The sequence below is a fragment of the Molossus molossus genome, unplaced genomic scaffold (genome assembly GCF_014108415.1).
Source record: "Molossus molossus isolate mMolMol1 unplaced genomic scaffold, mMolMol1.p scaffold_m16_p_14, whole genome shotgun sequence".
Lineage (NCBI taxonomy): Eukaryota > Metazoa > Chordata > Mammalia > Chiroptera > Molossidae > Molossus > Molossus molossus.
In genome coordinates, this window is record NW_023425349.1 from 7617889 (window position 1) to 7640443 (window position 22555).

At 51.1% G+C, this 22555-nt stretch overlaps 1 protein-coding gene across 1 annotated transcript in view; it reads right to left on the bottom strand.

The window, feature by feature from the left end:
* The window catches only part of GARNL3 (GTPase activating Rap/RanGAP domain like 3), a 140580-nt gene that overhangs the window by 103210 nt on the left and 14815 nt on the right, over nucleotides 1–22555 (bottom strand). The window contains exon 2 of the mRNA XM_036260803.1: nucleotides 22010–22180. Within this exon, the coding sequence (XP_036116696.1) occupies nucleotides 22010–22180 (171 nt within the window). The remainder of the gene's footprint in view (nucleotides 1–22009; nucleotides 22181–22555) is intronic.

The following is a 22555-nucleotide window of genomic DNA, read 5'->3' on the forward strand; positions in this document are numbered from 1 at the left end:
CAAAAATAATCCCTGAAAGTGATTTAAACACTCCCCTGCGTGGCCGCTCTGGCCGTGTTCAATACGCCCTCCACGCCGTCCCCTGGAGAGCTGCCACTGCCCTCCGGAGCAGCTTCGGGTCTTGCCCGGCCACCCGGGCTCTCGGGAGTCGTGGGTTCCGTGAGAAGAGCGTCCACGCACTCGGACAGAGCCGGGCCCAGGGCGGAGCCCGTGGCGCTGGTGGAAAGCCACCGTGCCCAGATCCTGCACCCTCTCCAGTTCTCGCTCGGTCCACTGTGCAGCCAGCGCTGGCAGCAGTTCTGATGGAAGGGCCAGGGCGGAGCTCAGGCGGCCCTGGGCACCACCCAGGGGTTCTAACGCAGAGCCAGAGACAAACAGAATGGATGACAACACGACGCCTGGAGCAGCCGCAGGGAGGGAAAACAACGTCCTCTGACAAAACCAGGACATCACACAGAGCGTCTGCTCAGGGAGGCCCTTTCTCCCTCTAAGGGCCTTTCATCCGAGACACTGCAGAGATGTCCTGCCAGGATGGCAGGGGGCTCAGCTAGCTGGGGCGGGCCTAGGGCTGTGGGAGGCACCCAAAGCAGCCCTGTTAACCCCTCCCCCACTCCCTTCTCCCTCCTGGGGCCCTCTGGCCCCTTGGCTTCCAGCACAAAGGGTGTGATCAGAGGGGATCCCCCAGAGCTGTAGGAGGAGCTGTTCTCCTCCAGGGACCCTGTGCCTGGCCCACTGCCCGGCACAGAGGGGACTCGCAGGAAATGTCTGTTGCATTAATGAAGATACTTGCATATATTTGCATATATTTGGGTCTTACTGGCTGCTGCCTGCTAGCACCCTCGTGAGCACCAAGGCAGGCTGCCCGCGGACATTCCCTCGTCAGCCCCTGGTCCTTATTCCATGGGTCCAGACAGTCCTGGCCCCCAACTGCTCTCTTTTCCTCTTGGGCTTGTGCTATGTGCACACCAAAACCTGTTCTCTTCTCCCCCTGGGCTTGTGGCCAGACTATACTTCCTGGCCCTTCTGCAGTAAAGTGTGACCATAGGACTGCGTTCTGGCCAAGAGGCAGAAGTGACGTGGGCCACTTCCAGGCACATCCCCCGGGGATACTTCCTCTCCTTCCCCAGGGCCGGCAGGGGCAGAGGACTACAAGGACCCACCAAAAGGCAGAGCTTCAAGATGGAAAAACCTGGGTCTCTGAATGACCCACCTTTCCAAGAACATTTCTACTAGAACACAATGTGAGCAGGAAATGAACATTAAGCATGCAGAACTCGGCTTTACCTGTTAAAGCCACCCTGTCACCTGAACTAACACGGAAGTTGGTATCTCGCAGTGGGGTGCTGCCATAGCAACAACCTGAACCACGTGGGGCCGGCTTAGTAGGAAGACAGCAGCCAGGGCGGAAATTGATCTCAGAGGCTGAAAGAGGGAGATCTGTGTTATCAAGTAGAAAAGATGTGGTGAAGTGGACACCTGCAGCCGTTGAGAAGGTGCACCTGTGCCTTCGGAGCCTGCAGCTCCAGGCAAAGTGGCTGGACAGATCAGTGATGCTGGCTCTGGCGGCTGACCTCAGCAAGGGTTCTGACAAGGAAGAGATGAGCCCGGGCAAGAACTGGCTGGGTGTCAAGCAAAGACAGAAGGGAACAGAGAGAGTCTAGAGACAAAGGGCCTCATAGGCTTGAGAAATCGCTCTGCTTCTGGACCCCAGACAGGAAGAGTCTGGCCAGTGAAAGGTGGGTAGAAATGATGGGCACCTCTTCCAGACCTAGGAACTTGCCATGCATCATCCGTGCTCTCTGTCTCAACCACTGGCTGAATGGAGAGGGCTGTGAAGACCAAGAGGGGTAGCCAAGGATGAGCCCTGGTCCCTAAAGGAGCCCATAGAAGATCCCAAGTAGAAACAGCCTCACTGGGCCATGATATGAGTGAGAAACAACCATCATTGTTTTACATCACTACGATTCAGGGTTTACCTTTATAACAGGTGATTTTATGTTTTTAGAATTTTTTTATTGATTGCTTTTAGAGAGAAAGAGGAAGGGGGGAGGGAGAGAGAGAAGGAGAGAAACATCAACTTGTTCCACTTATTTATACAGTCATTGGTTAATTCTTGTATGTGCCCTGACCCGGGATCAAACCCGCAACACTGGTGTGTCGGGATGGTGCTCTCACCAGCTGAGAGCCACCCAGCAGGGCCAGGTGGTTTTGCCTTAGTTGATGGAACTCTGTATAGGTAACAGGAAGTAGTGTGAGAATAACTCCCCCAAAAAGGGGTCCTCAGAGGGCTGGTGGGCCCACTATCCAGGGTTAGCGAACTCTGCCCTCACCAGCGCCTGCTTTTGAAAAGGTTTTGTTAGAAGGCGGCTAGGCCCTTTGGCCACAGGTCATCTGTGGCTGCTTTTCCGTTACAGTGGCAGAGTGGAAATCTGCAACAGTGACCTGTGTGGCCCAGGACGTGCAAACTGTTACTATCCGGCCCTCTAGAGAACGTTTGCCCCCACTGCCCAGGAGCCCCGCCCTCCCCTTGGTTGGCTGCAGGCCTGTCCACAAGCCGAGAGCAGTGTGCCAAAGAAAATACCGGCCGGCAGCATTATCAGACTTCAGAGTCCACCCGAGCCCCCAGGGGAGCGGTCTAGAAATGCAGATTCCCTGGCTCTAGTCCCAGAGGCTGCAAGTCAGCATGTCTGTGGTTGTAACAAGCAGCCGGGGACGCCGGTGCAGGTGGTCCCCAGTGGTTTGAAAACGCTGCTCTTCCGGGGGACGCGGGAACCTGGGAACCTTTCCCACCCTGCAGCTCTCTCACGGGAAGGACAGGCCCGATGGAGCCCTGTGCTGGGAGGGGAGGCTGCAGCCTGCAGGGACCCGCTTCGGTCAGACACAGGGCCTCACCCCGCCGGGTCTCGTTCCCTCGTGTACCACGCGTGGCTGGCAGTATCTGCTCCTTAACAGGGTTACAAAGAATACCTTAGAAAGAGCAGACAGAAGCTTATTCTAAGCACAATGTCTATGACATGAAAACTGCTGAATAAATATAGCTACTACTATTACCCTTATTATTAGTGTGAATTCTTCTCAGGTTGTTAGAGCCCTGGAAAGGGGTGTTCGGCATAAATGATTACTAAGTTTTGTTGTTGTTTTTTTAAATGCTTTTATTGATCTTTAAAGAGAGGAAGGGAGAGGGGGAGAGAGAGAGAGAAACATCCATGAGAGTAAAACGTCATTGATCAGCTGCCTCCTGCTCGCCCCCTGCTGGGGATTAAGCCTGCACTCCAGGCATATGCCTTGACCAGGAATCGAACCAGCAACCTGCTGGTGCATGACACAAGGTCAACCAACTGAGCCACACTGGCTGGGCGGATTGCTCACTTTTTAAGAGTTTTAAATAAGATGCCTTCTTTCCCCCTGCAGCTGAAAGAGAGGCCTGGGGCCACCCAGCAGGCCCCCTGGGGCAGGGCTAGGGAAGCACCCCAGCTCAGCACAGCATCTCCGCCCTAAAGTGCCAGCCCAGCAGTGTGACCTCACCAGGAAAATACCTGGGACCAAGAGTATGTTACCAGAACAAAGCAGGTGCAAAGACACACCAGAGAGTTCAAGTTCCTTGCACGCAGTGTGGTCTGGGTTCCAAATAAAAACGCCTCTGTTTTAGCAATTCATGTGTGAGGATGCTGGATCATGCTTTGTAAGCATGAAGAGAGCTGAGGGCCTTCAGAGATGTGACCCAGCCCGGCCAGTATGGCTCAGTGGTTGAGCATTGACCCGTGCACCAAGAGGTCACCATTCAATTCCTGGTCAGGGCACATGCCCAGGTTGTGGGCCAAATCTCCAGCGGGGGGCATGCAGGAGGTGGCCAATTGATGTTCTCTCTCACCGATGTTTCTGTCTCTCTCTCTCTCCCTCTCCCTTCCTCTCTCTCTAGAAATCAATAAAGAAAAGAAAAGAAATTGGCCCACAATGACTGCAAAGATGTCCCGCCCCACGTAGAGGCTACACAAATTGCCATTACATGATAAGTCAGATTCCTGGAAAGGTCATGGAAACTGAATCAAGAAAAAAGAAGGAAGCAGAGACTCAATACTGGTCCCTACTCCGCTCACCCACAGATTAGTGACGGGCCCTAATGACTGGCCAGGCCCTGCTAATCCAGGCCTCGCTGAAGCAACAGCCAGAACAGGGACTCTTCCGGGACCAACAGAGAATCTGAGAAACATCAGGCAGTTTTTCAGAAGCCTACTAACAGCAGGGTTCAATGTCAGGAGCCCCAGGACAATGCCTCAGCCCCCTTGATAAGCAGGTAGAAATAGACAGAGGAAGGGACCCCGCTATTTGAGGGATGGAGAAGGTAGGCTACAGATCTAGGCTCAGAGAGCCCAGGACCTCCTACAGTAGGGTCTAGAATAGCTTGTTGGCCAAAGGGGACCAGCTGTCTCTCCTCCCGAAGGTAAGTGACACAGAAAAGAAGAGATGCCAGTAATTTCTAATGATGAAATGGAAGATTTTCTGACCTCGTTTGAAGAGGCACCAGATTTAATAGGTTAGAAGTGAGCAGGACGATTTCCAGAGTGGAAGGGTCTCGGGACACCAGAGCCCTCCATTCCTGCTCCGGATGGCTCCCAGCTGCCCCACTGGGTTTCTGGGGTTGCAGTACCATGTGCTCCTTGCCAGGGTCTTAGGGTTATCGCCCCACAGCAAGGCTCACCACCATAAAGTGGTCCGACATGCCTGCGTTCGGATTTTCCGGTACCCCGGCTCTGTGACCGCAGGCAAGTCGCCGAGCCTGTTTCCACATCTGTCACGTGGGCTGGAAGTAATATCTGTCGCCGTGGGAGGATTAAAAGATATCACAAAGTGCTGAGGACAACACCTGACCCATAGCAGTCACTAAACAAATGCTGGCTACTGTGTCAGGGACCCTTCCTGTCGTGTCACCGCCGCGCCCCGAGTCTTGCAGAGGGCCTGGGGCAGAGGGGGCCACTCCAGAAGGATTTGCTGAATAAACGAATCATGCTCGCCTTTGCTCTGCTTGAACCCCATCGGCCATTAGATATTCTGACAAACCTCTGGTACGTTTCTTGTTACTTTCGCCATTAGGCAGTCATCCTCATTGTAATCCTCCTTCCTCAAACAGGCTGGGATGCACCCTCCCCCAGCATCCGTGTGTCCACACAGTCCTGACACTGCCCCAGAGCCTACCTGGCTTTCTATCAACAAAGCCTCACAGAAACTCACTGCACGCTTCCTTCCGAGGATGCTCCCTACCAGTGCCTTTGAAGTTGTATCTCCAAACACAAACATAGCAACCACACCAAATGCCGGCGAGGACGCAGGGCCGGGGTGGAAGGTGCACGGTACGCCACGCCTCTGTGGAGAACGGGGGCTGTTTCCCATAGAAGGTGACATGCAGTCAACGTATGGGCCAGTGACTGCACTCTTGGGCATTTCTCCCGGAGAAATGAAAACGTAAATCCACAAAAACCTGCACACAAATGTTCACAGCTAACATTCCCCAAACTGGGAAAGGCCGATGTGTCCTTCAAAGGGCGAACAGTTCAATTGTGGTACATCAATACCACAGATTATTACTCAGCAATTTAAAGGGACCAACTACTGATACAAGCAACAACTCGGATACATCTCCAGGGACTATACTGAGTGAACAAGCTAGTCCTAAAAGGTGGCATCGTGTGTGAATCACTTATGTGCCGTTCCTGAAATGATAACATTATAGAGGGAAGGGGCAGGGAGGTGAGGTTATAAGAGGGCAACGTGACGGGGTGGTGATGGAGCCACTGTGCCTTGTCTTTGGTGGTGGATGAATGAACTTACAAGTATGACCAAATGATATGTAAAATGGGAAATCTAAGTCTAATGGGTTGTATCAAGGATGTCACCATTGGGGGAAACTGGGTAGAGGGTACATGGTGTCTCTCTGTGCTGTTTCTTTTAAGTGCATATGAATCCATGATTCTCTCAAAACAAAAAATTTAACTTGTAAAATTGCATCCGAGTCAAAATTCTTTCACTCATTCAATAAGCAGTTACTGGGCACCTGTGGGGCACCAGGTGCTGCAGCTGAGACGTGTGGCCCCCGGTGAGCACGTACAGGGCCGTGGGCAGACAGACAGGGCACAGCACTGCCCGGAACAAACACACTGCGCACACAAACACCTGCGAGCGGCAAACCTGTGCTCCCTGCATGAGCAGCACACGCAGTCTTCCCGGGGGGCGCCCAGGGCAGAAGCTTCGGAGCTCTTCACAGCTCAAGACCCACCATCCGAAAACCTGGGGACTGTTACCTACAAAACGACTCCTGTAAAGGGTAGTGTCTACACATCCGGACCCTCCCTCTCCACTCCTCAGGGACCTTGGCTTTGCTTTCCTGGAAGGTCAAGACTGGCGGGCTTTCCAGCTCAGAGGAGAATCTGGTCTGGGGAGCACTGTTCAAGGAGACCTGTATATGCATGGCCACACAGCAGCAGACGCCATATGTCGCTGCCTACCTCCCACCGCCGCAGACTTGTCCTTGGGGGAAATCCTTCCAGAACTCATCTCCCCAGGTTCTCAAAATTTCCCCGCTGAGATTCATTCACAACTTCTGCCTCCAACAGCACCCAGACTCTGAAGGGAGGCATGCTATCCAGAGTGGGCGCTTCTACCTGGTCCCCAGGCAGCAAGAATCCTAGAGAACACCAAGGTCACTCTGACCCTTGCTGCTGAGAATGGGCCTTGGACCTGAGCTGTTCAAAATGCAGGCTCTCGGGCCCCACCCAAGAGCTAATGAAACAGAATCAGCATTTTAACAAGATCCTCCAAGGATTTACATGCTCATTGGAACCTGAGAAGCATGGATTCTAGACCTTGGTTCTCAACTGCTATATATCAGAATCATCTGGATTTTTTCTCTATTCATTTTATTAGGAAATATTTCAAGCCCAGCTGGTGTGGCTCAGTGGTTGAGTGTCAACCCATGCACCAAGAGGTCGCTAGTTCGATTCCCTGTCAGGGCACATGCCCAGGTGGTGGGCCGATCCCCAGTGTGGGGCATGCAGGAAGCAGCCAATAGATGTTCTCTCTCATCGATGTTTCTATCTCTCTCTCCTTTTCCCTTCTTCTCTTTCTAAAATTGATAAAGAAAACAAGGAGAACTATTTCAAGACAGAAAAATAAAGAATACCCTAATGAACATTATAGACAGACTTGAAACTCCTATGTAACCCTCTCCTCCCTGAAACCACCACTAGGAAATTTAGTTTATACTTCCTGCTTATATTTTTATATGTGTACTGGCCATGTACTCATTCAAAACAATATTTTAAAATTTTACACAAAAGAATACCATACTGTACATATCTCCCTGCACCTAGCTTCTCTGGTTGAACAATTTGTTTTTGAGATTTGTGCATGCTGACACCTGTAGCTCTAATGAATGCATTTACACTGCTGTATCCTACAGCATCAATGCCCCATTGGTCCTCCATCCTCCGACTGGACATTTTAGTTATTTCCAATTTTTAAACAATGCTGTAATGAACATCCTCTTACATGTCTCCTTGAACACAAGTGAATCGCTTCCCTAGATCCATGCCCAGGAGGGCAGCTGCTGCATCATGACAAGTGCATCTTTAGTTTTTATATGCTGCCAAATTTGCTTCCCAAAGTGAGTAAAGCAGGTCCTAAAAATAATGTCGTTTTGTTCAACGTTGTTTCGTTACAACACTGATGAGATGTAGGAAATTCACTCTTGTTTATGTCAATTAGCCTGTGGTAAAACTGGTTTCCTTACATGTCGTCTCACTGCAGTTCCAAGAATCCATCAATGATGTTCAGTGAGAACTTACTGCACACCAACTTCACTCTCCCACCAGCAGTGTGTGAGTTCTATTTGCTCCATATCCCCGTCAACACTTGGGATTGTCAAAAACTGGTTTTTGTCCGTATGAAGGATATGAAATGTCTTGCTGTGTTGTGGCTGTAATTTCCATTCTTCTGATAATGCAAGAGCTTAAACCTCTTTTCCTATGCTTATGGCCAGCTGAGTTACCTTTTTGGTCATTTGCCTATCCCATCCTTTGCCTACTCCCTCTTTGAAGGTTGTTGGTTTTTTTCTAATTGAACTAGAGGAATAATTTATATATTCTAAATGTCAATGCTTTTTTTGGTTAACAAATTACAGATGTCTTCTTCCAAAGAGTGCTTTTTTAAAAAAACTGTTTTCCTGGTATCTTTTATCATGTAGAAATTTTAAAATTCTAATATAGATATTTTCAGTCTTTGCCTTTCATGGTCTTTGTATTTCGATTTAAAAATCCTTCACCAGACCTGGCTGGTTTGGCTCAGCGGTCAGAGCGTCGGCCTGCGGTCCAGAGAGACCCGGGTTCAGTTCCCGCTAGGGGCATGTACCTCGGTTGCAGTTTGCCCCCGGCCCTGGTTGGGTCGTGTGGGTGGTGGCCACTTGATGTGTCCCTTTCACGTCGATGTTTCTCTCGCTCTCTCTTCCTTTCTCTCCCTCCCACTCTATCTGAACAAAAAATGAAAAAAATGTCCTCAGTTGAGGATTAAAAAAAAAAAAAATCCTTCACCATTTCTCTCTCTCCCCAATCCACTCTATCTGAAAATCAGTAAAAAAATATCCTTGGGAGAGGATTTTTGAAAAAATCCTTCACCATCATGATGTCACTAAGATAGTCTCCTATCATTCCTTGCAAAAGTTTTAAAGTTTGCTTAAAACATTTTCAAATAAATATATAAATGCCCATTTTCACCCAGACCTCCCCCCTCAGAATCTTCAGGAGTGGGACCCAAGCACCTGTTGTTGTTGTTTTTTATGTAGTCCAACTACTTCTTTTCTTAAAAAATTTTTTATTCATTAATTTGTTTTTGTTACAGATGTTTCTCATTTTTCCCCCATTGACACCCTCCTCCCCTTCCCTCCCACCCCATCCCCAGCTTTGTTGTCTACGTTCATTGGTCATGCATACATGCATGTAAGTTCTGTGATTTATCTCTCCCCCCCTAACCCCCCTCCTCTGAGGCTTGTCAGCCTATACCCCACCTCCATGTCTCTGGGTTAATTTTGTTCAGCAGTTTGTTTAGTTCATTATATTCCACAAATAAGTGAGATCATGTGATATTTGTCTTTCTCTGCTTGTCTTGTTTCACTTAGCATAATACTCTCCAGGTCCCTCCATACCATCTCAAAGGATAAGAGATCTTTCTTTCTTACAGCTGCATAGTACTCCATTGTGTACATGTACCACAGCTTTTTAATCCACTCATCTACTGATGGACACTTGGGCTGTTTCCAGATCTTAGCTATTGTAAATAGTACTGCTATGAACATGGGGGTACATATATTCTTTCTGATTGGTGTTTCAGGTTTCTTAGGGTATATTCCTAGGAGTGGGATCACTGGGTCAAATGGCTGTTCAATTTTTAACTTTTTGAGGTAACACCATAGTGTTTTCCACAGTGGCTGCACCAGTCTGCATTCCCACCAGCAGTGTACTAGAGTCCCCTTTTCTCCACACCCTCACCAACACTTGTTGTTTGATGATTTGTTGATGGTGGCCATTCTGACAGGTGTGAGGTGATACCTCATAGTTGTTTTAATTTGCATCTCTCTGATGACTAGTGATGTTGAGCATTTCTTCATGTGTCTCTTGGCCATTTTTATGTCCTGTTTGGAGAAGTGTCTATTTAGGTCCTCTGCCCATTTTTTAATTGGGTTCTTTGTCTTCCTTTTGTAGAGTTGTATGAGCACTCTATATATTTTGGAAGTTAACCCCTTATCTGATGCATCATTGGTGAATATGGTCTCCCATATAGTGGGATCCCTTTCCGTTTTGATGGTTGTTTCTTTTGCTGTGCAGAAGCTTTTTAGTTTGATGTAGTCCCATGTGTTCATTTTATCCTTTGTTTCTCTTGCCTTAGGTGTTCAAGCACCTGTAGTTTTAACAAAAGTAAACTCTCACGGTAACTCTAGGAAATGCTGGCAGACCCTGACCCACCCGATGCCTACGGAAGAACCTCCTCTACGAAGCCTAGGAGTCCATCTCATCCCGGTCTCCCTCGCTGGTCTGTCCTGTCTTTTTCTGCTCCCAGACTTGAAGTGCTCCCTAAGGTCTGTCCTTTGTAGAATTTATCTACTCTTACAGCATCAATATTACTGACACATCTCCAATATACCCCTCTGGGCTTAATTACCTTTCCTAATTCTCCCAGAAGCACCAGCAGCTCCGTATGAATTTTCCAGAACTCATCCAGTAACTTGGTTTCTCATTTCTGTTGGTGCACGATTATTTTCACACTCTCCAAGCTGCGGAATCACCTTTGACGTCTCCCTGTCTTGTAAGCTCTACAATCGATCGATCGTCACATATCACTGGTGATCATCTCCCTCATCTGGCCCGCCCAGCCCCTCAGTCTCACAGGTCCTCACACAGCCTTAGTCTTCCCGCCTCCTATCACAGGACCCGAGGATGGAAAAGACGTCCATGTCCAGAAACTTAAGGACCACTTGGTGTCTAACCTGTCACCTGAGATTGTGTATTCTCTATCAGACACTTGAAAAATAGTTCTCCAGTCTCCACTTACACACTGTCAGTGATAAACACAGTATATCCCACAGCCCTCCATTCTTCCTGTCAAATAGTTTTTCTATACTGAGTTGAAAGCCACCGAACCTTAATTTCCACCAGCTGGTCCTACATCTTCACCCCCTCATTTTCCTTTCACTCCTCCAGCATCACGTGCACACCCTGGCCCCGGCCTAGTCTGGCCCACTTTCCCTCCCTCTCGGCGCTCAGCCACGCTGCCTCTCTCTCTTTCCTTCAGCTTCCGAAGCCGCTCTCATCTTAGCACCTGGACTGCTCTCTCCGTGCTCCTCCTTCTCCCAGGCCCCACGCCCACTCCCAGACTAGACGTTACAATGAGTACTGGAGAGACATCTGCCTCCCCCATTAGAACACGAGCCCCACAACGAGAGGTGCCTTATTGGTGCTGTCCAGTGCAGGATTCTTAGCACAGATAATCTTGGCGGAGTGAGCTCTCAGCGAGGTTCTGTTGAATGATGGTCAGATGGATGGGTGGATGGATGGGTGGATGGGTGGGTGGATGGGTGGATGGGTGGGTGGATGGATGGGTGGGTGGATGGGTGGGTGGGTGGATGGATGGGTGGGTGGATGGGTGGGTGGATGGATGGGTGGGTGGATGGATGGATGGGTGGGTGGGTGGATGGATGGGTGGATGGATGGATGGATGGGTGGATGGTGGGTGGATGGATGGATGGGTGGATGGGTGGATGGATGGGTGGATGGATGGTGGATGGGTGGATGGATGGTGGATGGATGAGTGGATGGGTGGATGGGTGGATGGATGGGTGGATGGATGGGTGGATGGGTGGATGGATGGATGGGTGGATGGATGGTGGATGGGTGGATGGATGGATGGGTGGATGGTGGATGGTGGATGGATGGATGGATGGATGGTGGATGGATGGGTGGGTGGGTGGATGGATGGATGGGGGGTGGATGGATGGATGGATGGATGGATGGGTGGATGGGTGGATGGGTGGATGGATGGATGGGTGGATGGATGGATGGGTGGATGGATGGATGGGTGGATGGATGGATGGGTGGATGGATGAATGGGTGGATGGATGGATGGTGGATGGGTGGATGGATGGGTGGGTGGGTAGATGGATGGGTGGATGGATGGGTGGGTGGGTGGATGGGTGGGTGGATGGATGGGTGGGTGGGTGGATGGATGGATGGATGGATGGATGGATGGGTGGTGGATGGATGGATGGATGGGTGGGTGGATGGATGGATGGATGGATGGATGGATGGGTGGGTGGATGGATGGATGGGTGGGTGGATGGATGGATGGATGGATGGGTGGATGGGTGGATGGATGGATGGGTGGATGGATGGATGGGTGGATGGATGGATGGGTGGATGGATGGATGGGTGGATGGATGGGTGGGTGGATGGATGGTGGGTGGATGGGTGGGGGGGCGGTGAAAGGTAGCCACCAGTCCTTTGGGACCACATAAAACAAGTTAAGATCACTTCTACAGGAAAGCCCTTCGAATAAATATCTGAGGAGAGTCATCATGCTCCCTGGGGTTTTTCTTCTTTACAGAGACCAAGAGTGGCACGGGAGGGAGGGGTGAGTCACCCTGTGTAGGAACCTAGAGAGGGGGCAGGACAAACACACAAACGACTTTGTAACTCCCTCTGGGATCAGGCCTGGAGACACCCATGGGCTCAGCATTCTACCCGCGGCGGCTGTATATTCATGAAATCTGCTTTTGAGCAGACATAAAAATACTGTAAATGTTGCCTCAGGTCAATCTTAAAAAATTTCATTTCAGAGGTTAACACATTGCCAGTAATATGAGCCAACCAAGAACGGCTGTGCGAGCCATCACAGTAAACACATCGCGACACCACCCACTAGCCATTAGCTCGCGATGAAGCGCACAGATCCCATGTCTGGTAACGGGGCCTTTTAATAGACACTACAATTGAATGCGACTGGTCGCCCCTGTAACATTAAAAGTGAATCAGCAGCAAATGTCAGACTCATCCAACTGTATACCTGAGATGCTTGCAATGTACAGCATGTAAATGACAGCTCAACAGAAAAATTATTTTAAAATGTCATACAGAAAAAATACAGGAGTCTGACCCTAAACTTAAATAATGTCTATATGTATACAGAAATTATAGGTACATAAGTGTTGCCTGATATTCATTTAGCCTGGTCTAACCCACCACTAACTCCCTGCCTGATCTTAAGCAAGAAACAGCTTCTTCATGGGTCTTCAGATCTACCACTGTAAAATGGGGCTTAATTAACTAATGAGTTCAACAAAGACTGAAAACCATGGTAACTTTCTCACACAGCTGTTGGTTTTAATGAAAAAATACATATGAAGCAGTTAGCATGGTGTCGAGTTGAGTACGATAACGATCTGAATAAATATAGGTTGTGTATCCACACCTCTCATTAGGAGGAAAATGTGTGTGCGCTTCAAGAACAACATAAAGGAGACGAAAAAGCTCTTCGCGGAAAGCTAGGGGCAAGTTAGAACCTGCCATAATCAAACATTTTCTCCTTTTAGGAACACAGCTGTTGGGGAGAAAAAACTTTTCCTGTACCCTGTTAGGTTCCATGACTGGGGCCTGTGAATTAAAATGACAAAAGACTAACAGAAAAAAAGGCACACAAATCTTATCTTTAATTTTACATGTAAAAGGGCTCCACAGAAAAGCAAACCCAAAGAAGCAGTTAGACTCAGGGGTTTATATACCATTTTAACGAAGGCGATACATTGTGGAGAAGTGACTGGACAAAAGGAAAGGGATTTGGGGCTTCTTAAACTGGTAGGTCATGGGAAGGTAAATCCATGGGGAAATGGAGAGTCTGTAAGGGTTATTTAGCAAGGTCTGTGCATGAAGACTCATCTTGGTGCCTCTCTGACTCTGCTGACAGTGTCCTTCTCCTCCTCTTGGTACAGGGGAGGAGAGGGGGCACCTTTACAAATGGAAATTTCTGTCCTGCTTTTAGGCAGATAGGGGGAGGGCAGAGATGTCTTCCTGTGTCTGCTTTTTCTCAATTGCCTTCAGCTCAAAATAATCCTTAGGCCAAAGTAGCATCTTTTTATGGGGCATGTTCTGATCCCCTTCATAGCTAACAAGTGAAAAATTCTTAGTCTGAAACATAAAAATAAGTGCTTATAGAATGGACTGAATTTCACCCCGAGGTAACCTAGGAGAGGGCAAAGGCCCAGGCTACCTTTAAAATGATCTCTGTACTGTACTATATACTCTTCTGGACCAGCCCGGCCGGTGTGGCTCAGTGGTTGAGCGTCGACCCGTGCTCCAGGAGGTCACCGGTTCGATTCCCGGTCAGGGCACATGCCCAGGTTGTGGGCCCGATTCCCAGTGGGGGGCATGCAGGAGGCGGCCAGTCGATGTTCTCTCTCATCGATGTTTCTATCTCTCTCTCCCTTTCCCTTCCTCTCTCTCTAAAACCAATAAAGAAAAAAATAAAAAAAATAATGTTCCGGACCAGTCTGGACCTGCCCCACGTCCGTCGGTGCTGCCGGCCTCTGAGTGCATTCAGAGCATGCAGCCGAAGAGAAGCTGCTTCCTCTGTGCTTTTAAGGTCAAACTATATTTTCCAAAAAAATTTTTTTTACTTCACTCAGCTCCTCTGATTCTGAGATAGTCTAAGAAAATGAGACTAGGAAGCCATGGGTGAGGGAGAGTGGGGAGGGAAGGGGGGTGATGTTCTTTAAAGAAAGCAAAGTAACAGACACACCAGACTCAGAATGTGGGAGGCCACAGCACCTGACTAAGATCACTTGTCAGCGGAGCAGGTGCCGAGACAAGCAGCCCGCTTCCGCAGCCAGAACGAGATGTACACAAACGCGTGCTGGCTGCGGCGGATTTGGGGCAGGAGAGTCTACACCGATTCCTTTGGCCTCTCAAAAGCAGTGATTAAAAGAGCAATAATATCCAGTCCCTATTTATAGTGTGTCCTTATGGTGTTCTGTACTGTACTTTGAGATGAGGTGAGCACCAAAAATGGGTTGCTGGCCCATGAGGACTGTGAAATTCGAAAGAATAGAAAACGTGAATTGTCCAAGGACTACGATTCTTAGGGATGGCACAACCTGCTAGAGGAACAATTGACTGCTCTTAGCCGTCGTCCCGCGGGGGATGCTGAGCTCAGTGGGGGCAGGGCGTCTTGCAGCCTCAGTTCCCAGCCAAGGGCCAGGCTGTCCTGGCAGAGTGAGCCCATCCGCCTCCCCAATGCAATCCTCTCCCTTCAATCAGGCCTCCTCCCTCCCCGGGACCTCGCTGTTCCTGCACCTCGGCGCTGATGACTCTCCAAACCAAATCTTCAACTTGGCTCTCCCTCTCCAACTGCAAATGCAGCCTTCCAGCTGCGGCGTAGTCCCGCGGACACCCTAGCAGCCCCTAAGACATACCTGGCCCAGATCACACGCACGGCCACTGCCACACCGTGTCACTCGAGGTACCCAGTCCAGAGTCATCCCTGTCTTCTCTCACATCCGGCATCTGGCCAGTCACCAGGCCCTGTTACGGCTGCCTGCACAGTGCTGCTTTCTAAAGTCGTAGGTGTGTATCTGAACATTCGTATTTCACTCTTTGAAGAGACGACCCACTCGCTTGGTTCAGAGCAAAGAGGCTGTTCAGGGCGGAGCCTCCCTCTCCTGCCCTCTCAGGCGGCACATCCTCTCCCCACCGTCACCCTGGATGGGGTATCGCGTACCTCCCAGAGGGGTGGGGTGCATTTACCAAAACAGAGAAATACATGCCCCACCCCCTCTTCTTTACACAAACTGGCAGCAAAACATACGCAACTCTACTCCTCGTTTTTGTTCTTTTTTTCAGTTCATGTGTCGTGGCGATCTTTCCAAATCAGCGCCAAGAAGCTCCCGTGTTCTTTCCTATGGCCACACAGTGTTCCACTGAAGAGAAGGACCCCATCCTATGACACCGATTCCCTAGATGAACGACTGCTAAGCTGCAGTGCCTTGGCTGGCACGTGGCACGTGGCGCTGAGGACGTGTGCAGAGGCCCACAGCGTCTCCGAGTCCCTTGCCCTTCCCCCTTTCCATGTCCACTTTCTGTCTCCTAACCTTAACTTCCACCCACACATACGTTTACTGAGCACTTTCTACATACACTCTGCTGAGACGGGGAAGGACAAGAGAGTCAAAACCAACAAACCTCTCCTAACCAGACCCACACAGGGCCCTGCCTAGCTCACAGCTGTTGGAGCTTTGCAAGTTTATCAATAAATCAGACTGCTCCCTTCGCTGTGTTTGGAATCGATTGGGAATTAGTGACAGGAGTTGGGCAAATGGAAATCAAAATGTAAATTTCCTCACCGTCAGAGTCCCGTTGGCAAACTGAGCCAAAGAGCCAACTGTGCTTCCAACGGCTCCCCTGCCCCCGCTCAGATCTGGAGCAGAGCGCGGGAGATGCTGCCCCTTCCAGGGCAGACGCTCGCCTGCACGGCCGCCAGGGGCATTGCTGTGCCAGCCTCCGCTGTCGGTCTCCAGCAGGGGAGACCGGGCCAGACGGGCCGCCACACCTGTCTCTAGGAGAGTCAGGTGTGTTTTCCACAGGGGAACGGGGGAGGAGACACCACACAGCTCTGCGGGCAACCAGATCCCAAAAGCGAGAGAGGAAAGACGGAAGCAGACAGGTCGGTGGTCCAGCCGTTCCTCCATGGGAGTGGAAACACGAGGACGGGGAAGAGGATCTCCCCCAACAGCACACCCGAAGGCTTGCTTCCCAGCACTGTGCTTGGAAATGAGGCGGCCCGTCACTCAGGAGCAGACTAGGTCTGAGGCTTTGGGAAACAGGGCTAAGGGATGGGAGGTTGTGGGAGTAAGAGAAAATGGACTGACTTTGCAGCATCTGAGGCTTGGATCTAGTCACCCCCGATCGGTCTGCCCCTTTCCTCAGTCTGGCTACATGACCCCATACATCTCCTTTTAGGCTTTAACTATTTTGCACTGGTTTTCTGCCACTTACAACCAACAAGCCCCTTCCTAGTTCGTCTCTTGATTGGTTTCCTTACTGTACGTAGCAAAATTAACTTTTTATAATCAGAGCTCAAACCATCACTTGCCTTGTCTCAAAATCCATTCAAAACCAATGTTCCAAGGATGAAGTACAACATCTTTCATAATATGTTTCCCAATTGGACTTTCCAGACTTCCTAGTACTTCACCACACGAGAGGCCATCTAGACGCTCCTACGCCCCCATCTCTGCCTGATCAAATCTACTCAAGGAAAGGAAGGGAATGAAGGAAGGTTCTACTCCTTTGTCAAGGCCCATGTCACATGACTCACTCCAAAAACTTTCCTAAGTAACCCCTGCCCCCAAGGATGTAATCGGACCCCTCTTCTGCCAGACAGCATTTAGCTATAATCTCTGTCTTACTCTACCTTGGATTTGGTGCTGTCTCATCCCAGGGCCTCTTATTAATGGCAAGAACCACCGTTCTGTTGCCTGAGTCAAAACTCCGAGGCTCACCGTCCATATCCCACCACCTATAAGTTTACCAGGTACACTCGAAGCTTCCTCTTAAAAATGACTTAATCTCATTGCTCCTGCCATTTCTTACCTGCCCACGTCAATAGGCCCCCTGCCATGGGCTTTATCAAACTGCAATCTAGCTGCCCACTGACCCCAGTTACCTTTCCAGTAAGCAAACCTGATCATGCAGTGCCTGGACCTACGGTCAGACCAAACTTCTCAGCAGGGTAGTTAAGCCCTCCCCCTCCCCAGTGAATTGACCTTCCCAGACTCACTGCTCAGCACTCCCCGAGATGCACTGGCCAAACCAGACTGCTCCTGGTTCCCTCGACCCCGAAGTGCCTTCATGCTGCTGGCCTTTGCACGTATGCACACATGTCCGGGACGGTCTCCCCCACCTCAGCCTGTACACCTCCCATCCCTCGAGTACTCCCTCCGCTGAGAAATCTCCGAAGACTGCCCTAGGGAACAGCACTTCCTTCCTCCCCCACTTAATCTGGAAGGAGGGGCTTTCTCTGCATCCCCAGTGCCTAGCACAGGGCCTAGTACAACACACAAGTGCTCAGTCAAAATGGTTCAGTTGCTAACAGAAGCCTTTTCCGGCAGAGACAGGTCTTTGTGTTACCACTGTACCTAGCACAAGGCCCAATTTTGTGCTTGGTCAACTTGATTGCTGTCCAGTATGGCACTGTTATATTCAGGTCACGATGCCCTGTGGACACTGACATCCCCTAAATACTTTGCTCCTGATTGCATGGCTGAGCACAGTGAGGTTACTTTGTGGGCAATGGAGCCAGAAAGATCTAGGATCAAATCCCTGCTGTCACTTACAAGCTGTGTGTCCTGGACAAGTCTCAACCATTCTGGACCTCAGCTTCCTTATCTGTAAAATGAAGCTCACGGTAGCTACCGCATCGGGTTTTTTTTGTTTGTTTTTGTTTTTTGTGAAGACTAAATAAGAAAACGCTTTTAGGATGTGTACATGAGTGCCCGGTATGCTAGTAATCAATCGATGTTTGCTGAATGAATGAGTTAATGAATGAGTGGCCCACAGAATGGCAGTTCTTAAAGACACATCTTTGTGGCACGTTTTCCAGAACACCCAACATCCGGTACTCGAGGTTCAGCTTCAAGCCCTTGGCCGGACCCACCTTCCTCTAGTTTTGCTAGCCCAGCTGCTCCCAATCAGCAGGACTCAGTCCGCCCCTAACCAGGCTCACCTCGGGCTGTCCCGGGCCTGTCCCAGGCCGTCAGTTCTTCCCGCCCCCTTGACCTCGTCACCCCTCGATGCATCCTGCGGCTGGTAGTCTAGAGGAGAGGCGGTGCCGCGGACCGCTGCGAGGACTGTAAGCCCGCCGGGGGCCTGGGGGAGGGAAGGCAGCTCCTCTCCCTACCCCACCTTTGCTACACGGGGCCCTGGCGTCCCTTCCCTCCCTTGCAGCGCGCCAGGACTGCCCCGGACTCTGGTTACCAGTGGCCTCCGGAAAACTGAAGGCATTTTGCTCAGAAAATTAAGTACTGAAATTTGAGATTTCAGTGTCAAATCAAGGAAGCATTCAATCCCCATGTTCTCACAGATGGACCTAAGGGGCACTTGCGGAAGGCATGGCGGGGCTCTGCAAAGCCAGCCTCCAGGCCTCCCCAGCCTCCCCAAGCGTCCACACACAGCTCGCAGTCCAGAATGTGTCTGGCCTCTGGGGACCCTGTCTGTTTCAAACTGCATTCTCTCTCAACATCGGGGAAGCTATCAGAGGCTCCCCATGGCCTCAGATCCAAAGTTCCGACCTCTTGGCTAGGCATACAGGGTGTTCCATAACTACTCTGTATCGATTTATGTGAGGTCACCTTTTTAAAGCAGCCTTTCTCAACATTGGCTGCACACGCGAATCTCCTGGGAGCTTTATTTTTATTTATATATTTATTTTTTGCATTTATCTTTAGATAGAGCAGGAAGGAGAGAAGAAGGAAGAGAGAGAGAGAGAGAGAGAGAGAGAAACATCGATGTGAGAGAGACACATGGATTAGTTGCCACCCACACGATCCCAACCAGGGCCAGGGACAAGCTGCAACCGAGGCACATGCCCTTAGCGGCAACCGAACCCGGGACTCTCTGGTCCACGGGCCGATGCTCTAACTGCTGAGCCAAACCGGCCAGGGCACCTGGGAGCTTTATAAACTAGTGGCATTTGTGTCCCACCCTAGCCCTCGAGATCCTAGAGGGGCGGTGCAAGCTTCCTTACGTTTGTAAAGCTCCTGGGGTGATGCTCAGGTGCAGCTGGGGTGGACCGCCCCTGGTTTAATGCCTATCCACACTGCTGGGACATACTCCCCCCAACCCCAGCCTTAGCTCTGCAGAGGGGTGATGCTCAGGTGCAGCTGGGGTGGACCGCCCCTGGTTTAATGCCTATCCACACTGCTGGGACATACTGCCCCCAGTCCCAGCCTTAGCTCTGCAGAGGGGTGATGCTCAGGTGCAGCTGGGGTGGACCGCCCCTGGTTTAATGCCTGTCCACACTGCTGGGACATACTGCCCCCAGTCCCAGCCTTAGCTCTGCAGAGGGGTGATGCTCAGGTGCAGCTGGGGTGGACCGCCCCTGGTTTAATGCCTGTCCACACTGCTGGGACATACTGCCCCCAACCCCAGCCTTAGCTCTGCAGAGGGGTGATGCTCAGGTGCAGCTGGGGTGGACCGCCCCTGGTTTAATGCCTGTCCACACTGCTGGGACATACTGCCCCCAACCCCAGCCTTAGCTCTGCAGAGGGGTGATGCTCAGGTGCAGCTGGGGTGGACCGCCCCTGGTTTAATGCCTGTCCACACTGCTGGGACATACTGCCCCCAACCTCAGCCTTAGCTCTGCAGAGGAGTGATGCTCAGGTGCAGCTGGGGTGGACCGCCCCTGGTTTAATGCCTGTCCACACTGCTGGGACATACTGCCCCCAGTCCCAGCCTTAGCTCTGCAGAGGGGTGATGCTCAGGTGCAGCTGGGGTGGACCGCCTCTGGTTTAATGCCTGTCCACACTGCTGGGACATACTGCCCCCTGTCCCAGCCTTAGCTCTGCAGAGGGGTGATGCTCAGGTGCAGCTGGGGTGGACCGCCCCTGGTTTAATGCCTGTCCACACTGCTGGGACATACTCCCCCCAGTCCCAGCCTTAGCTCTGCAGAGGGGTGATGCTCAGGTGCAGCTGGGGTGGACCGCCCCTGGTTTAATGCCTGTCCACACTGCTGGGACATACTGCCCCCAACCCCAGCCTTAGCTCTGCAGAGGGGTGATGCTCGGGTGCAGCTGGGGTGGACCGCCCCTGGTTTAATGCCTGTCCACACTGCTGGGACATACTGCCCCCAACCCCAGCCTTAGCTCTGCAGAGGGGTGATGCTCGGGTGCAGCTGGGGTGGACCGCCCCTGGTTTAATGCCTATCCACACTGCTGGGACATACTGCCCCCAGTCCCAGCCTTAGCTCTGCAGAGGGGTGATGCTCAGGTGCAGCTGGGGTGGACCGCCTCTGGTTTAATGCCTGTCCACACTGCTGGGACATACTGCCCCCAATCCCAGCCTTAGCTCTGCAGAGAGGTGATGCTCAGGTGCAGCTGGGGTGGACCGCCCCTGGTTTAATGCCTATCCACACTGCTGGGACATACTGCCCCCAGTCCCAGCCTTAGCTCTGCAGAGGGGTGATGCTCAGGTGCAGCTGGGGTGGACCGCCCCTGGTTTAATGCCTGTCCACACTGCTGGGACATACTGCCCCCAGTCCCAGCCTTAGCTCTGCAGAGGGGTGATGCTCAGGTGCAGCTGGGGTGGACCGCCCCTGGTTTAATGCCTGTCCACACTGCTGGGACATACTCCCCCCAGTCCCAGCCTTAGCTCTGCAGTTTCCTCTGCTTTAAGCGGCCTTCTTTGCCCTTTCCTGCCTGGGATGCTCATTCTGCCTGGCAAGCCCGACGGCTCCCCCTTCCTCCCGTCTTACTCCTGCGGCAGTGGATACATGTCTTCTCTAGCAGCACCGGAGTTATTTAGTTACTTGTGTCTCCCTGGAAAAGCTGTAAATTCCTTAAGAAGAGTCCTCTTTTAGCCACTCCAGAGCCACTGAATCAGAATCTCTGGGGGTGGGCTTCCGGCGTCAGTTGTTTCTGAAGCCCCACAGGTGATTCTGATCACGCCCCTGGCGAGGGATTCGCGGCACACAAGCACTGGGTACAGCGAGCATCTCTAAGTGTTTGTTGCATTGAACTGATGAAGTATCTCATTTGTTTTAAGTCGATCATATCGTGGCATCTAGTTGCCTTTGATTCCCCTGGAGAGCTAAGCACCCTGTCCTGTACTACCTTTCTCAGTCATTTACTCCTTCATCCAGCCAACAAATATTGCACACCATACAAAACCCTGAGGATTCGAGAGTAAACAGGAAAATACAGTCACCACCCCGTGGGGCTTAGACTCTGTTAACATAATAGCTATAGTACGGTTATTATTACCACTTCTGAATAATGTGGGATCCCTCCCCCCCCCCCGATACTATTTGATATTCAAGGGTAAAGAAATCTCTTATTCTCTTGTATCTTTAGTATGCTGCTGGCACACAGAAGGCGTTCTGTAAATGTGTACTGAATCAAGGCAGCACGTTCCACAGCACTTAGCACAAAGCAGTCGGCACTTATTTGTGTGAGTATTTGATAGTTGGCTATCTTGTCCCATAAACTGTAAATCCCCTGAACACAGGAACTGGTTCTGTTTTGCTCACTATGGCTGACATGAGCAGGTGCTCAATGAATATTGCCAAATAAATAAATAAGACACCATTAAGTAAAAAAGTGACACCTCCCAACCCAAATTCCAAAAGTAATGTTCTTCCTGAGCATTAAGGGATTTCAAGTTACAGGGAGCATGAGCCCAAACAGACGATGTTTCTTTTACTTACTTACAGGTTGACCTGGGACTCTACTTCAGGGTCTTTTGTTGGCCATGTCTGAAGGGGCTGGATGCGAAAGGAGAGAGACGACTTTGCTTTCCACAGCAGGGTCTGTGCCACCTGCCCGCCACAGGACCCCTTTGTCAGCGGATCCATCGGCGGGCCTGGAGGCTGCGGTGCAGTACTGAGGAGGAAGGAGATGGAAGAGGCCTTGAGAACAGAGAAGGAGAATGACAGGCCACGCGCGGCCCGTGCTGGTGCCACGACCCAGAGCCAGCGCCATTAGGAAGCCAGGGCGGGGAGCCAAGGCACTCCCAAGACCCCTGTCCCAGCAGAAGGCATCACGCCCTTACTGCGCACGCACGTAGGGGGAGGAAGGCGCCGCCAAATCCTACGGCCCTCAGCACCGAGTGGTCATCCACACCGTCAAGTTAGGGGTCTCAGGTAAAAGGACAGCGAGCATGAAACCACCACTGACTTGCTTAGGAAAAGGCAACATTCATCCAGTAAGGGACAGCTACGTCCATGGTGCTCCTGGAGATGACCAGTGGGACCTCAC